General features: G+C 39.4%; 1 protein-coding gene across 3 annotated transcripts in view; it reads right to left on the reverse strand.

Moving 5' to 3' along the window:
- The window catches only part of srbd1 (S1 RNA binding domain 1), a 152,125-nt gene that overhangs the window by 83,873 nt on the left and 50,024 nt on the right, over positions 1-18,228 (reverse strand). For 2 of the 3 annotated variants that reach the window (XM_067610544.1, XM_067610545.1), the window contains exons 20-21: positions 13,422-13,606; positions 10,080-11,313 (exon numbers count right to left, since the gene is read on the reverse strand). In XM_067610544.1, coding sequence (XP_067466645.1) covers positions 11,021-11,313; positions 13,422-13,606 — 478 coding nt within the window. In that variant the 3' untranslated portion in view covers positions 10,080-11,020. Of the gene's footprint in view, positions 1-10,079; positions 11,314-13,421; positions 13,607-18,228 lie in introns of those variants that run through there. The other variant, XM_067610546.1, reaches the window with a different exon arrangement.

Here is an 18,228-nt window from a genome sequence, read left to right on the forward strand (position 1 = left end):
ATTAAGTTCAGAAATTAATTAGCATCTAGTCTGATGACTTCAGACTAAATCAGGCACTACATCACATATCTGTCTTTTAAGGTTCTATGTTTGACAATCTGCATATATATGCACTATAATGCTCACACCTTTCACATCTTTTTCATCTCCACATTTTCCTTCTCATTTACAACCTACCTAATTAACATACATCAAAGAACACATACAGGAAATCACAATCAAAAGAAAAGGTCGAGATGGATCATTGTCTAGTAGAATTTAAGTCCCCAGTCAGTGTGTTGACTGTGCTCTCTCTAAATGTAGGCTGGAAACGTGGCCCTTAGAGGTCAACCCCAGTGGAAATCCCAATAAATGATGAGATTGTGCTTTCAAATATGAATGACTGAATTAAGTTGGCTGCAAAATGACTGAAAAAGAGCAAAAGTGTATAACACATTGGAACTAGGACGAAGGACTTATGGGACTGGTTTTTGGAAATTACAAATGGGTGGAGAGCACAGTACGGGTCAGAAAGTGAGATTTGAGAACCAAAAGTCTCAGTACCTGGCAAAGTAACTTTTGAGTCACTTTACTATTAACACAAACAAACTCCCATTATTTTATCAAAGCTACTTTAAGGGAAAGAAAGGCCTATTTCAACTTTACTTCCAACTTTAAAAATTGGTGTTTACGTCTGCCTACTGTGAACATTAAGTGATGTTTTTCCTGTAAATAGATTGTAAACACTATAAGATGTGAAAACTCACTTGACTAACAATGAAGTTTTGGTGTACAATACATTACAAAAGCAAACTGGCTAGACAATATTGGCCCTATGTACAACTGTATCATATTCTAGGGCACGCCTGGTTGGGAAACACTGTGGGAGGCATAAGAATTGCTCAAGACGATGGCAGGCTAGTGATTTTATTTACCAAGAGCAATCTGAGCCGGGCTTCTGAAAATAGTCTCATCTCATTCCTCCTTGGTGAACTATATAGTATACATTTCAATATTTACTTGGAGAAAAAAAAAGACTTAAAAGAAAATCCATCTGCATAGCTCCACTCTCCGGGTTCATTCAACAATGCCATTTTTCCTCTGAGGGAAAATAAATTGTTCAATATTTCTCCACCATTACACGGGAACCAAAATGCGGGAAAAATAAACAAAAGCAACTGGAAATAGCCTCAGGGGCAAACAGCTAAACAAACGCTTTGTGGAATATTCTTTTCGTTGATGCCTTTCTGGTTTTCTGTCTGGTAGGGGGTCGGCTCATTCACTCTCTAAAAAAAAGTATCAGATCTTGTCTCTTTGGAAAAGCCTCTCACTGCAGTACCATGTACAAGTGCACTATTTTTTTTTCCTTTGAAAGTATAATTATGTACCCAGAGTGACCAAAATGTACTTTTAAACATATTATTTTTTTCCATTTAATTTCATTAGCCTTTTCCTCTTTTTCTCCCGATTTGACCAATGCAGTGCAGTTCTTGACACTTCTCCAAAACACTAATACACATAGACTCACCAGCTCTTTCTTTTACCTGCTATGCCATAAGGTACCACCTCACAATTACCCAACCAGACGCAGTCACAAGGAAAGCAATAAGTCAAATCTTTCATCACGTTCCCACCCACGAACACTGCCAGTTATGTTCAGTGGACCACCCAGCCAATCCTTGAGCACCATGGCAAGGGATTAAACCTTGGTCTCTGCAGTGGTAGTGTGGCTTTATCCCCTGCACCTCATGGGCTACAGTCCCAGCTGTCCTCAACTATTAATTTTCTGGGGATGCTAAAAAAAAAATGCAGATACAATAATGCTTTTAAACTTGAGAAAAAAACTTTCAAACCATTTCTATCAGATTACAAGTGCCAAATAGTCATCACTAATACAGTCGTATACATATTACAACATACTCGTGCCGGAAAATTGCTATTGTTTACTCCTTCAGTTAAGACTTGATTGGTAACAGAAATTACTTAATACTTGTATGGTGGATGAAAGGGAACATATCAAGTCTCATGAGAGCTCAATACTCGCCTGTTATTAAACATCTGTGAAAAATGCGCCTTTGGGTACAAAAATCTACTTCTCCTTGTACCAATATTTTTGAGTGTGCTGCCCACTGTGTTGAATTCTACTTTGTGCGAGTGATCTGTGGGGGTTTACAAAATGTCCTATGAAATCCAGCTGCTGCGGGCACGCCAAATATCACTCACCAGATAACAATACGTATCTGCGCTGTCGGTGCACCGTGTCTAAAAGACTTACAGCCTTGCAAGTGAGAGACTGCAACATTAGAGAGGGAATGATTTCAGGTGTAAATCTTAGATATGATGAAATTTCTTGGTGCCTGGGCAGGTAAAAACAGATAAATAAATGATGGATAATGAAAATTATCACCAAAAAAAATCTGATCCATTGTTATTCAGAGCTGCAGCTGTTGTACTCAACACCTTCAAAAAGTCTGAATGCTTACCAAAATATACAATAATTTCTTGGAACATGAGGAAAGATTAAAGCTTTTCTGAGGATTATCTAAACTTTCTTAGCCAGTAAGGCGATGATGCTGGTATCTGTGTAAGAATGGGATTTTAAGCATCCTTTGAGATCCCCGTGGACACCATGTTTTACCTCTGAACAGTCTTCAACTCAGAATTACTAGCTTTGGAGTGCAGGACCAGATGGACGGCATTATGATCTCAATCCCCAAAGGGCATTTTAGGATTACAAGTCACAAGTTTAATAAATGTTGATATCAGCTGCTTTTTCTATTACAATTCACTAAGTTTGATATTGATTTCATTCCTATAATTTCACACCCTCTAACCCAAAATATGAAGTGTTTTCTGTTATTGGATCAGGTCATCACATATGCAATCACTTTAGTCAAACAGCTTGGGAGAATGACCACCTTTTCAAAAACAAGCGGTGACTTTGTTTTACTAAAACTGTAATGGGAACATGCATGTGATGGACCTGCAGGGTTTAAAATAAACTATTTACAGAAGGTGTGAAAATATCCTTGATGTGCCATCAATTATGCTTTTGTGCAACAATCCTAATGTGTTTAGTTCCTCTTGCAGGTGCAATTAAAACATAGCTACTGGGATTTTGCAAAATCACTTTCACTGGGTTTATTATCTACACACCACACCCTTAAGATTTAAACCCAGGTTAAATCCATGTCCAGGAAGCACTACTTTGGTAGCCTAAATCCATGTGTAATCTGTGTCAGGGAAATTGCTCCCATGTGTGTTAATGCTACTGACAGCACTATTAGGCCGCAGTATTAATGGCTTGCCGAAACACACAGCTAAACAAACAACTGCCACAGCTAGCTAACCCTGCCTTTGCCCTGAGGGGTCTACACAGGCTAGAGATGTTACTTGGCACTTCCTATAGTGGCAGCTGTGCTAACAGTCACAGCTTGAGTGGTCTGAAGTGCTAATGGTTATGACACTACAGCGATAGCATTATCACCAAAATACCGGCAAAGTTTATTGTTGTGTTGTACAGTCATAACGATCTCCCAGTTAATGAACTCCCATGAGGTAAACTCATAACCCATAATGACTTTGTAATGTTTCATTGAGACTGTCTCTAAAAGTGTTTCAGAGCATCAGCACTCGCTTAGTTGCTCCCCATCCCTCAGAAAGACACAATATTCAGTGCAGACGAAAAGGTCACCCGTGTCGATTACCCATTAAGAATCTCAGATGTGCCTTATTCAGAAGTAAGTCATTTCATAGTCATTTCATCAGTCACCACATTTTTGGCTGCCGCTAAACTGAATCAAAACATAAGATCTTATCAAAGTTCTGAGAAATTTTACTCATTTCACCCACAACAATGCTCAGAAAAGATCATTGTATTATGTATCTACACGTATCATTCTACTAAAAGTACAGAGATGGAAAATCAAAATGTCTACACAAATAAAAGAAAAGAAAGTTGAAGTCTTGCTCGAAGGAATAGTTTGTAACAAGGCCTTATAAATTGATAAAATAATATTGGAGATTATCTGTCCCACTGCACCAGGTGAAGAAATATATCATTCACCAGTGGCCAATATTCATTTAATGCCAATTTATGTACTATAAATATATTTGAATATATCAAATATTTATTTCAGTGACTGGAGAATGATGCTGTTCAATTAGGTAAAATTCCTAACCTACAGCTTTTTCATTTATAAGACATCAGTCTCCATGTTTCCATCCATTTTAATGGACGTAAAGATCAGTGCAGCTGAACCTTTTCTGAGTAGTCAGCTCTGACACAAGTTGTTGAGTTACAGTTCTTGAGTTTGTTTTGAGAACAACACCTTGGGGGAGACTATAATTAATGCAGCATATAATATGTTATTGTAGTGGCTGGGTCAGCAGAAATTTACATGGCGTCTGAAGGTTTTCAGTGTTTGCGCTCAGCAGTCAACATTACTGAAAATACAACACTGAACAACAATAAATGGCTGTGATTAAAATAATCTTTTTTTTCCACCCAGCTTCCCATAAAAAGGAGAAACAAATCATAATCCAAGGGAAACTTACAAAAACAGAAAAAGTTTTCTGGAATATTCCAAAGCTTAGCTGTTTCGATGTGTAAGTGAATTCCCCCTAAGCTCCCACTTCCTTCCTCCCCCTGACACAAGGTTGCTATGGTCTCAGACTGGGTTCCCTGTGGGATGAACATGAGATATGTCTCTGAGATATGGTCATACACTCTCACTGTACTGTATATGTGTGTGTGCCAATAGGGAGGATGTTGGGGGTATGCCTGGACACTATGTCTGTATGTGTTTGTGTGAATGTGTGTGTTTTGACACTATAAATCTGTGTGTGCGAGAGATCTTGCCAATGTTATATATTGGATGTGTATGAAAGCTTTGCCTATAGTAAATCCCCAGAGGTGGCAGCCTAACCCAAACATTCGGCTGTCAATCACTATAAGCCACCAACCACGGTCGTGACCCGGGAACAGGAAGAGGCCTGTTGTCCCTGAACGGATCTTACTGTGCAACTCTGGAGGGAGCCATGTATATAGAGATGTATCTGTGTGTTTAACTATTCAGTATAGTGAAGGTTTGTGTGTTTCAGAACCTACTAGTGAGAGCAAAAGTGGTAGACTTTTTGCATCTGACTTCAATGACAACCTTCACTCAACATAAGCATATTAGCTTGCTGCCACACAAGACCGAACTGCTAAAATTTTAGATATGGTATAATGTGATTATAATGTGATGTCAGTGGAATGCTGTAATTATTCAAACAGCATCTGAATTGGACGCATCTGCACCTTTTTTAAGTGATTACAAAGCAGTTAATATTCCTGGTGGCCTTTGATCAACAGTTAAATCCCCCTTGAACACTAAAAATGACCCGGAGGTTGGAGCACTCTTGTCTGACCTGACATGGTCGAGCTGTATCACATCTCATGACAATGTCGAGGGATTCAAGAAGTAAATTTACACAACCTCATCCACTGTAGATGCACAAGGGGAAAAAAGCTTCCAATCTAAGAGAATAACCACATTTCCCTGGCTTACATGCAGGTGGATCCCCCATTGTATAATGTTTGGTTCTCAATTTCTTTCCTGGATTCATAAAGCCTAATGCAATGCTCTTATTTATTGCAGTGTGCAGGGTCCATTAAAACGAGAACAAAATAGGCTGTCATGAATATAGGGTGGCCTCAGTATGTGTGTAAAACGTTTGATGGATGATGCTGCTAAAGTAGGTCATTAAAACCTTAAAAATGTCACTCTCTTCATCTCATCACCATGTTTACACAACTTTTTCTTTCTCTCGGTTACCTGTATCTACTGTTTTTAACGAGGTCAATAGATACCATGATGATGTACAAATTAGCTTAATCAAAATATTATTTCCTACATTCTGGGTATCAGAGTGTGGAGGATGGCTAGTGAACAACTAGCACCTATGAAAATATTTACCCAAGCAGGAATAAACTGCTGAAGGTACTTTTCTCTTGACGTTCCCCGTTCTCCCCAGTTTTCCACTTTACATCCAAGGAGTCTTAGCACTGATTAAAACAAACACACAGTCTTAAGGCATCAGCCACTTAGCGGAGATAAGTGGTGAAGCTGCTGGGGACTGGGAATTATAAGTGACGTACTGCAGTTTCAAAAATGGTTGGCAAAGAGTTGGGTGACGAATAACAGCATAAGAGATGACCTGGAGGGAAGAAAAGCAAGAGGAAAGGAGGGGAAACACATACATACACTGGAGATGCTTTCAAAGATGGGAGCTTCATCTTCCCCCAAGGAAATTTAGCTAACTGCTAGCTACTAATCACATGCTTGCTCATGCACTGCCATTTATCTTTCCCCTCACTGGGGAAGCCTTTATAAGCTTTGTTGGTGAGGCCCAAAGCAAAAAAGCCACATCATCTTCTCTCAGGAACACCTGTAGCGTTTCATTGTGTGTTTTACGTGCTTCGAGAGCTTATGCTGTGGGATATGTAAATGTTATGACTTTCATATATTTTATCAACTTTGCTTAGTTAAAAGGTTTTATTTAATTACCAAAAGCCTCATAGTTTCCCTGCAAAGGCTTATGCCATCAGTAATAAAGACAAATTTTCTTCTCTCTGTCAGTATTTGTGTGTCAGTGGCTCTAAGTGAGAGTCGGCTTTGTTGGGTGTCCCGGTGTGTGATGAAGTATGTGAAAGGTTGACGGAGAGAGTGTGAGAAAAGGAACAGACAGAGAGACAAAAACACATGTTCTGTGTGTTTGTCTCTTAGCCAGTGAATGAAATATACGGCCTGAAGTGTGTGTGTGTCCTGGCACGTGTAAGGTGGTGTGTGGGCGTCGAGAGGGAAAGCTCATAAAACCCATGATCACACTGATGAGGTCACGGGGAGTGAAACCGGAGAAAGCCTTTCATTTCCTGTCTCATTCCATCCCTCTCTCGTACCTCCATTCATCCATCTCTTCTTTACCCTTCCGCCTGTACTTTACTGCTGTTTTTCACCAGTGATGCCAAAGTCTTTCTCACCCTTTGGCTATCTGGAATTTGTCATGCAACACTGGAAAACAAGAATAAAAGATAATTTGTGTTTCATACAGTGAGTACTGATTTACGCATTCAGCTTTAACAAATGAGACAAGAAAATATTATTCTTGGTTCTCATATTAAGACTTTTTTTTACCATTAATGAGCTCACATGGAGCATTAGTGTATAAGTATGAATGCCTGTAATGTTATAATCTTGCACTGCCTTTTTTTAAACACAGACGCAAGTAAACAGGCCTATTTCTCCTTTTTTGTTTCCTCCAAAGGTTAATTTCAGCCAAAGCAACACTAACCACATGCATTTTATAATATATTGATCTACTCATCTAGCTCTCTGCCAGATACAGAACAAGCATAGTTCCCAAAACATCCAACCATTTATTTACAATGATTAGGACTGTGGGAAAAAAAACAAAAGACTGTTAAAGAAGAATCCATTGTGCCCAAAAATTTGAATTTGGATCCAGATGTTAGACATGTGTTGGAAGTATACAGACAAGGTCAGTGGAGAGCTGGTTGCAGCTTGCTGTTTTGCAAGGCCACGATTCAAGGAAGCTACAGGGAAGAAAGTTTGCTAAACAGTTGGTTTCAGCAAAGTGAAATCTTGATTTGAGTCTGCCACCAGATGTTGTGAAGCAACATGTGACTACAATCTTTGTTAACACTGTCGGTATAAGTGTGTGTAGACCACAGAGAAAAGTATTTCCTCACAAAAAACTTAGATCTTTAGCCAGGGGGGAGACCGCGTAGATGTCAGTGGTCACACCACTAACCTGGAGTTATTTTGTTAGCGCAGTGACCATTGCAGTCACACTGTGGCAATCATAGCCATGTAAGGAGAGTAGAGGACAGAAGACTGTGACTAGACATGTACTTTAACCTTCAGTAGCAGGTAGTATAAATGTCAGTCAACTATGCATTTTTATAGTATTGCTTATTGCTAGTGCAGCACTATACATGTCCATGTAAAATGATGTGTGCTTACTCTGATTGCCAGTCAGAGTCATAGTTATGAGTCATAAGCTCATTCTTCCAGAAGTTCTCATTGTCTTGATAAAATTGCAGGAGGACCAATATACAGTACAGACACATACTGTTGATCGTAACTTTTTGTCCCCTTTGTTAAATCTGCTACAACATTCACATACCACAAGTGTGAGAGCGAAGTAGTTTAGTGGAACTTGATACCATTATCTAAAAATATTAACAGCTAGCTGTACATGTGATGCTTGCCTTTGGGGCATAAAGATGGTAATGTTGGTCAGTCTGTCTAACCATCAGTTCATCTTTCCATCCAACATTTTGGTCCTAAGCAGATACATGAAATTTGTTATGGATAATCATGATACAAGAAATAATATGACAGATAGGTTGCTGAGCACATTCATGTTACCAAGAGAATAAACCTTTTACACTACCCTCAGGAAAAATGATTTTACTTTTTATATCAGATAGCAAAATCATCAGTATGGTGTTCGCCTGTCCAGCAGTGCTTCAGGCTTTAGGGGTTGTTTTTGTTGTTCTTCTTGTCTGTTTCTTTTTTTGACAGGTGGTCTGAGAAATCAGAGATCAACAGAGAAAACTATGTTCTCCACTCAGTGTTCTCTTAGCATGATATATTTACTAGCTGTGAGGACATTTCTCTGTGCTACTGTGTAGAAAAAGTTAAGATGTTTTCTGTCACCCCGGTTTTCTCTACTACTGGATTTTGAACACAAGATGATTAAAGAGAGCCCTGCGTGACCACATGCAATATTTTTCGTGTTAACTTGACTTTTAATAGCCTAGGACTTGTGAAACAACAAATAGCCGGGAGGTGTGACATTCACTTAATAACTTGCTTACCATCAATTTTCTTCACATTTCAACAAAACCTCAAGGCACACCTGAGCTCACTCTGTAACACAACAGCTGAGAAGCAGTGCAACAGAGGACAACTGAGAACTACACAAATACTCCCACAGTCGCTCTGCTTCTTATCACAGGCTCATTACTGGTCAGTGTTTGACAAAAACTCTGAGGGGCAGCAGTAGCAGGCTGCCAGATTGCCTGTCCCATCTGTGTGCTCACGTTTAGCACAGGGAGGAAAATTATAGGCAGGAAAAGCAGGTATGATGCTGAGGGAAGCTGTGTCCACTTGTACGAATGCATGTGTTCTCCAAGACAGAAACACTGGAAACATTAAAACAAAGGCCTGTGCCAAGCTACAGCACATGAGATCAAAACAAACAAAATACAACAAAATGACAAAGGATGTTAGCATCAAATAAAATAAGGTATCTTGATTAGAAAATGCAATTCCCTTTGAAAAATGAGTGCGCAAAGACAGACAATGAAACACAGTATGTGAATCTAGTCTGCATGTGTGGTTTTCTCAGATCATCACTAAACAAACTGCCACTTCTGATTAATCTTGATCGAATATCTCTTTGTGTTTGTGTGTCCAGAATATATTCCATTTGTTCCCCCATGGGAAGATAGTGAAGCAGCAGCCCTAACAGTGATTAGGTATTCAACATTCAGTATAAGGTTTAGCACTAGGGACCTCAGGCTTTCTCAGAACCATATTTTATGTATTTTTTTTTTTATTTATTCCAGTTTCATAAAAACAAACAAATTAGATAATGTGAATGGGGAGTCTGGGATTAATTTTGAAGCAGCTGATTAGTGTGTATTTGTGTATGTGTGTCCTGGGATAATTGTGTCTGGGACCATGCCTAAAAAGCCTTCAGGCTTTACTGCAGTCTGGGAGATAGAAACACTCCCTCCCCCTCCTCCTATCCCTGTCTCTGCCCATCCCCCGTCCAGCCCACTCATTCAGTCTTTTCATATTTTCCTGTTGTCTGGAAGAAAAACATATTCTTTAACTGGTGTCTTATTTCCACTTTCCATAACTCCACACATCTACCTCTCCCATCTTCCTTTCCTCCCCGGTTTCATGCCATTCTCCCTCTTTTCCATTCTCATCCATGCCCCTCCTCTCCCCACGTGAATCAGATCACTCTGCTGGCTGCCTAATTTGCCGAATTCTGCATTTTGAGAAAATATGGATCAAGAGTGAAAGGTGAACAGGAAATATTTTTAATATCAAGACCTCAACTGCATATGTAGTTAGTCTTTTTTTTACAATTTTCTTACCGTTTGAGATGACATGTTGAGTCCTTAAGTTGGTTTTTTCCCCAAGTGTCCACAAAAACAGTAAACAAAATCTGCTTTGAATAACGGATACAAAGAAGTGTGTAGACAAACTGTTCAGAGCAGTACAAAACACAATAAATCCCTTGAAGAGCTGAATTAGAACGTATGTATTGAACTATGTTAATAACATTTAGGTAGTATTATATTTATAAACAATAGCAACTCAAGTATGAAATTATCAGCACTACAGCTGAAGTGCAAATGATCAAGCAGTCCCACCAGAGCCTCCTATTATGATCAGTAAATGGCAGGTATGTGCAGATAGCTAGCCACGAAGTTGACAAATAAAAGGGACATTTTTGCCTTGAATTAGGCAATAAAATACACAGTAGTGTTCAACCCAATGCAAAGTACCTCTCCCAATTAAACAGGGAGCAATATACAGGCTGAGAAAAAGTACTACTTAAAAAATAACAGTACTTCAGGGGAACTAAAAGTACAGAAACTGTAAGGAAGTTTGGTTTGAGGTTATTTGACCTGGACCTTTAACACTTGAATAACATTATTTTACAACTACAAGCATTTTTTGCAGAAAATATGTAAGAATTGCAGTTTAAAAATTGCAAGCTCTCACAAATAATACAGACATTGGTTGAATGTGTGTTATTACGATTGAACAGTAAAGGGCCACTCCTATAAGTACACTTAACATGTATATATGGCTTGTTCAGCTCTGTTTATCTGCTTGTAGGAACCGTATCACTTTCACCATCATGGAGTAATTTGCCTCTCAGTAGCTTTGTGACTTCCTCTCACAAATCTTTCTCAAGCACCAATTATTAAGTATTAATAATGGGTAACTCATTGTAGGACCCGGATCAGGTCCAGGCCGATCCGTCCCCTCTGAGGGTCCACATTTAGGACCCGGACCTCCACCCGTTCCCCAGGTCCTAATGCCAGGCTGCGGCGGCGCTGGCTGACTGGCAGCTTGTCCAGAGTGATGTTGCTCTTGTGGATGAGGCCCGAGCGGCCAACACCGATATCTACAAAAGCCCCGAACAGAGTTGTGTTGTCCACCCGGCCCGTCAGCACCGCACCCACCCGTAGATCACTCATGGACACAATGCCCCGCTTAAAGTCCGCCTGCCCAAAATCTGGGGATGGCAAAAAGAGAGATTATCAAAAATGAGATGGCTTGACGGAAGTCAGGGGGAGACATCTATGACAAAATCAAGTATGGGTAGCAACTAGCCCCATTGTTTGGGAGATGAGACATGAAAAAGGGATGCAGGGAATTGAGGGGGAAGGAACAAAATGACAAACAGATATTAAATTTCAAGCAGTAACCCAATGCTGGTCTCTGCATACTTCCACATTTCTCAGCATTCTATTCCACCCCACTTTCCATTTCGCCTGTTCATGAGAGATCTTTTTCCTTTCTGTAGCATTAACACAAACAAGGAAGGCTCGTGCCCCAGGAAATAGTCTGGTCCAATTATCCTCCCCACAGCACTGATTTCATGCGGTAGCCTCGGCCCATCTGTTTACTCAGCTGAGCACTGGCTAGGAGGCCAAGCGTAGTGTGCTGCAACCGAATAGGGCCAACCTGAGAATGAACCTTGAAGCTGCGTTCCTTAATTTTGAGAGGAGTAAGCCAGCCCTAACCCGGTATCCAGGCTTGATTTTTTTTACTCTGCAAATGCAAGTGTATGAAAAAGGAGAGTCTGGTAATAAGGTATAGACATGATTTAGCATTTAAATGAATAGTCTGGAAATCAGACATCAATTGTAAAAATATTTTCTATACCCACGTTTATTAATTTACCTGATGAAAGTTTTTTTGCACCTTTCAATCTTGTTTTACAGAAAGACAAAATGCCAACCAGCCTTGTCTGTGTGTTTTTATAATGTAGGACAAGGCTACATCAATGGCTAATTTACCTTTCTGAACATTGGGTTTCCTGAATCAATGAGTTTAGTGTTGCACAGACACACGATAAAAGCAATTATAACTTTGGTCTATAACGTTTCTGAATTTTGTATTATTTTCAATTAGTTACTGGTACTATTAATTGGTACCATCTTCTAAATCCCAGCTCTCAGTGTCTTACTATTTGTCCAACAGCCCTGAAAAAACATAGACTGTTCATTTTTTTTACATAGCAGAATTACAGTCTGAATTAGGATTTGAATCAGGACTTTAGCACCGCATACGTTTGTTAAATATTAGTTCCATCATCAACATGAGGCTTTGGGCCACCTGCTTTTTAATTTTATACACCTTTTTTTCAGAAAACTGTCATTATAAATGAGAGAAAAGAAGAAGTAAAAGCGATATGACATTCATTTCGTTGGAAAAAAACAAATTAGAGCTGCAGCACAACTGGTAAAAACTTAAAAGTTTGTGACTGTGTATGAGTTTATTGGTAAGTTTATGTGTGCCTAAACTCAAGAGTATGAGGTTAAGGAGAAAAACAGAGGTCTTTGTGTATGTGTGTGTCTGCAAGATGTTCTGTCCAATAACACAGTCTGCTGGACCCATCACACCCTGTCAGAAACATACTGCTAGTGTTGTTGGACTATGGGGAGGAAGCCACAGCACTGTCAGACCCTATCAAGTTACACTGCCAAGACATGCTTATTATAATAAAGGCACAAGAAAACTCAGTGTGTGTGTTGTGACTAGCAAACCAGTCGAGGAACTGGACAAATACAAGTTCAACTTTCTATCAGTCAGAGGGGACCTATAAAAGGTCACTATGAAAGGAAGATGAGACACTACGAGAAGTTACTGCAGCTCCTAGGTTGCAGATAAGCGTGGTCTATGAAATCTCATATAATTCAAAACACTGATAGTTTTGTGTTCTGTGACAAGAATTTTCCACATGTAGGAATAACAGATGTATAACCTAGGGGACCTACGGTGAACAAAGAATTTAACTGTAATTCTACTTGTTTTAAATTCCTGTTACCTGATAGACAGGGGTGTTTAATGAACCTAAACGCATATAAATATTGTTTGCTTCCTTTCACAATCTGAAATATCAAACTGTTGCAGGAATCTGCGTAAATGCTGAGTTTACATGCTGAGTTTTGCTCTGTGAAGTTTTTGCCTTCACACTTCATATAGTATTCTCGTTCATGCTCTTCTACAATTTTAATCACCCCGTTAATCAGGTGTTTGATCGTAAGAACAAATTCCGGCCGAAAAAAATAGTTGGTGTCAATACGTCTGTGTGACTGTGAGTGGCAGGAGTCTTACTTTGTCGTATGTCAAACCCAGGAGGCTGCGTGAGGCCGTCTATGATGAGTTTGAGGGTCTCAAGCGTGGTGTCCATTGTCCTGGCCAGTTCTTCGACACTACTGGTCTTAATCTTGTTCTCCACACACTGTCGCAGGCCTGCACTTCCAATCTGGTCAGCACTCCCACCCACAAGGGAAAGAAATCTGGACAGGAGGAGAGTGTGTAAAAAAAATTATGTCAAATTAGCGTAAAATTGAAACCTTCAAAACAAAAAGCTAACAAAAACAAACTGATTTTTGTGCGGTGGGTAAGTATATGCACACATGTTTGTATGGTGGCCAGAGTGTGACAAAGTGTTCATACATGTCCTAGTTGAGCTACAGCATACGCACCACATCCCTCAGTGACTGAAGGAAAGAGGCCCGGAGCAATGAGGGACGGAGTAGGAGAGAAGGAAAGAGGATAGGATGGAAAGACGGCGGAAAGGTGACGACAGACTGGGAAGAATGATGAGGAAAAAGACAGAACTGTAAAAAAAAAAAAAAAAGAGCAGATACTGTAAAAAATGAGAGAAACAAAGAAGCAGAAAGGAGGGAGGGAAAGAGCATAAGCTAATGAAGGTAAAGTGAAAGGGAGGTGGGGGAAAAATAGGGAGGGCAGGAGAGGTGTGAGAGTAATTGCACACAAAATCATGGGCTGTTGAGGTGGGGCTTTCTGTTCTTAAAAACACACATACGCACAAATACGCACATTTATTTTACCCCCTGGTAAATCAGGTAAACCCACAGTGGGCCGTAAACGCTCTGACACCTTGTCTCATGAAACTGCTTCCACTTTGCTAAGGTTGGACTGTTTGTCTGCCAGCCGCCTGGAAAAATCTCCTTCTATCACTTTTTTTCTAGTAGGATGTCCCACCTCGAAATGCCAGACAGTCAGTCAGGTTGCACCATTTAAAATTCACTGACCCTGAGAGTTAAATCCAAACTAATTAGCTTGTCTACATTCTAAACAGACTTAGTAACAAACTGGCATGAGAGCCAGAGTGGTAAATAAAGGTTATGGAAAAACGTAGTATGTGTGTGCCTGTGTGTATGTGTGTGTGTGTATTGTGCGTATTGTATATATTATTTACAGTAGGCACTTTCCACAGCTGGTGATAGATGTGAATGTGTTTGCCTCCTATGCATGTGTTCATGTGTGGACCAGCTGGGTAGCGTCCGTGATGGATGTCGCTCACTGGCAGCCTGACGCCAAACAGACTCCGCAGCTGTCCCCCCTCCCTCCAACATGATGGACAGAACAGGTGGACACACACACAAGAACACACACACACACACAAAGTTGATTCATACACAATGTTGTTCAGAAATGCTCATTTGTTTTTATTTATGTATTTATTTATTCATGTATTCAATTTATTTATTTTGCACTCTATATTTGTACTCCAAATTGTACTTATGCGCTATTATTTTTTGTTATTATTGTTACTGTCAGTACTACTATTTTTGTTATTACTATTTCATTTTTGTATAAATCTCGAATTTTGGAAAATCTGCAAAGTACACTGTCACTGTTGAGATTAATAATCTTCTAGAATAAAAAGTATTATCCAAAAAAAACAAAAAAACAACAAAAAAGAAATGCTCATTTGGCAGTAGCGGGCACAGTGCGGATGTAACGGGACACAGCTTGTGTACAAACTATGTATGAGACAGCTGTGAGTGGAGAGGCCCCTGCCAGTGAAGTCACTGTCTACCATCCAAAAAAACGAGACGAGCGGAATCAATCCTTCAACACCAGCAAGCCAGATCGGTACAAAATAGTAGCTGAGTATGTGCCAGAAATGGCTTAGTAGTGAAGAAACAGCACCTCTGGACCAAACTGTATGCAAGTCTAACATTAGGATCTTCTTTCTGTTCCTCCCCAGGCTTCTTAACTTTCCAACCATATATCTCTTAACAGGAAAAGAAATACTTGCGCCTTGGTGGCCTAGTGGTCTAACACACATACCACATATAGCATCCCCTGCTTTGAATCCAACCTGGGACCTTTGTTGCAGGTCATCACTCTCGCTCTGTGTCCCAAGATATTTGCTGTCTTTCTCTACTGTGTCAAAACAATACCTCGAAATTTGTAGGGATGGCTCCAGAATATTATTTATAAAAAAAAAAATAAAAGTTGGATGTGAACGCACCTTCCACAAGAGAATGGATAGAATGGATAAGCACAATAAAGGAGGTATATAAATGATACCCGCTCATCAAATCTATATGTCTTAGGCCTATTAAATGAACAAAATTGAGCAGTAAAATTAATGTTGAGGTTGTGTCAAATGCAAAAAATATATTACGAATCCATGAACTCTTAATATTTACCCACTTTTTAGGCGTTTTATGTTTTTTGTTTCAGCAGTTGCATTTGTAAGATAAGATTTCACTAACTGCTCTGAGAAAATTAAATAAATGCCCACAAATAATCTTAAAAAAAGAAATACTTCGAAGGATAGGATGTTGAGTACATTTTGTTGGGTGTTCATCTTAAGCCTTACTAGAGTATAAAATGTAGCACAGGAAGAAATATTTTCCCCTGACAAAGTATAACAAGCGAAGGTATATCATAAGTCTCATTTCTCATTTTATAATTCCCTAAACACGTTTACTTTTTGTCTTTCTGGGAATTCATAAAAAAGATGTTCTGTGGCTTAAACCATTTTGAAACACTGCATCTCCTCATATATGCTGAAGCAAAACTGCAGTCTTTTCTCTATGGATACTCACTCATAACAGCGCCTCAAACCAAACCTCAAATCTCTAAACTCATGAACACACAGGTGCAAGAGGGCGCACGCTATCGGTTCACAAATCAAATTTGGGAGCATCCATTTAACCTATAAGTAACAAAAATATTTAAGATTTAAAACACAACGATCGAGGAAGAAGAAACCCGGTGTTGCATTCTGAGTCTGGATCTTGCAGTGGAGTTGGTGGGTGGTGGGTTTCTACTTTCAGGTGTGTGTGTTGCCCGTATCATTTTTCCAGTGGTGCATGTTAGTATTTAAGGGGTGCCAGGAGTCCAGAGGCCTCCCCAACTGTTGAGTTCATACTCATATAATTACTACCAACACTGTGTGTGTGAATGTGGGTTTCGGTGAGCTAGACTACAGATTTTATCCAGGCCCACAGCGAGAACCCACTCTGTCTTATATTATAATAATATTGGGCCCCGACTGTTACAGATCAGAGAAATATTCTTCATAGAGTGGACCCCCCTCCACCTCATACCAGAGAAATACTATATATTTCATGGAATGGATCCAACCGTCTTAAGTAAGAGAATGCCCCATTGATATATTGATTATTTAGTTAATATCATAGATATACTTGCTCTTAAGCTAACAAATCCTGCTATTTCTGAAACAATGGTGGACAAATTGCATCTGTGCCTGTGTTCTTGCTTATGTGTGTGTGTGTGTGTGTTGTATACGGTTACAAAAAGGGGATGATGTGTGGGCTGTGAGCAGTAATGGAGGATCCAGTTTCTCTAATGTGATGAACATGATATTCCTTATACACCATAAAGACATACACACACACACACACACACACAAACAGCATTCCTCCACCATCCTCCCTTCATACCTCCTGTTCTCGTCAGTTGTAGTTGAGGTTGTGAGATGAGCTGCGAGGCATCACAGTGACGCCCCGACATCTACCGTAATCCTCCAACCGATTTGAGACTTCTCACTTGGAGTTGGGTTAAATGTACACTAATATGATCTATTAGTAGAACTGAAATGATTTGTCAATTGTCAGAAATTTAATCTACAACTATTTTGATGAATTATTAATTTTTTCGGTCATTTTTCAGGCAAAACATTCTTTGGTTCGACCTTCTAAAAAGGATTTGCAGCTTTTCTCTCTGATATATCAATGTAAACTGAATATCTTAAAAGCAAAACATCTTGTGAGCGTCTGGGAACTTTTGATTGGCATTTTCACTATTTTCCTACAGAGATTAATTGAGAAAATAGTTTGCAGATTAATCGATAATGAAAATAATTATTGGTTGCTTGTTCTTGTTATAAATGAGGCAAACAATACCAAAATGTCACTCACTTCAGAAAATGGTGACTTACATAGGCTCAACCACAAACTGACCAAAGAGCAGGAACAGCGTATTTTGCAGAGGCTTGCTGTACCTTCTGTTTTAAAGTGAAGTGGACAATGTTTTATTTTCCATCGCATCAATACTAAACCAGGCTGTGTGAATCCAAGGAAGAGCATCCATTGACATGTATGGCTTTCCCCACTGACCATCTTCAGTAATGTTTAAAGAGGGATGTGACATATGACATACTGTAAAACCACAATACAAGCTTTGGGATGTTTGAAAAAAATGTGATTCTCAAATTCTGCAAGACCTTGAACATTTGGAGCAATTACTAAATATATGTATCAAGTGAGGAATAAATCAGGAGTGAATTGAGTAAATTCCCAGACTTGGATTATAAGATAGTCATAACAAAAGATAAAACATTTGCCGACACAGCGTTAAGAATTCTGAACAGCAGGAACAGAAAAGCAGAGAATGATAAGTAGACTGGTGAGCAACAGGAGAACAATTCAGTGATGGAGTGGGAGAGAAAAAGAGATACAGGAGCAAGAAAACAGAAAGCCACAGCAGATATGTGAGTTTCTACAACATAATACCACCTACTCAGTTAAATATAGGATATTTAATGTGCAAACAAAGCAGCTGAAGCGTGTTGTGGGCTACAAAATAAATCATAAATAAAGACTGAGCAAAGAAGAAGACATATAGCTAT

Source organism: Thunnus thynnus, chromosome 14, assembly GCF_963924715.1.
Source record: "Thunnus thynnus chromosome 14, fThuThy2.1, whole genome shotgun sequence".
NCBI lineage: Eukaryota > Metazoa > Chordata > Actinopteri > Scombriformes > Scombridae > Thunnus > Thunnus thynnus.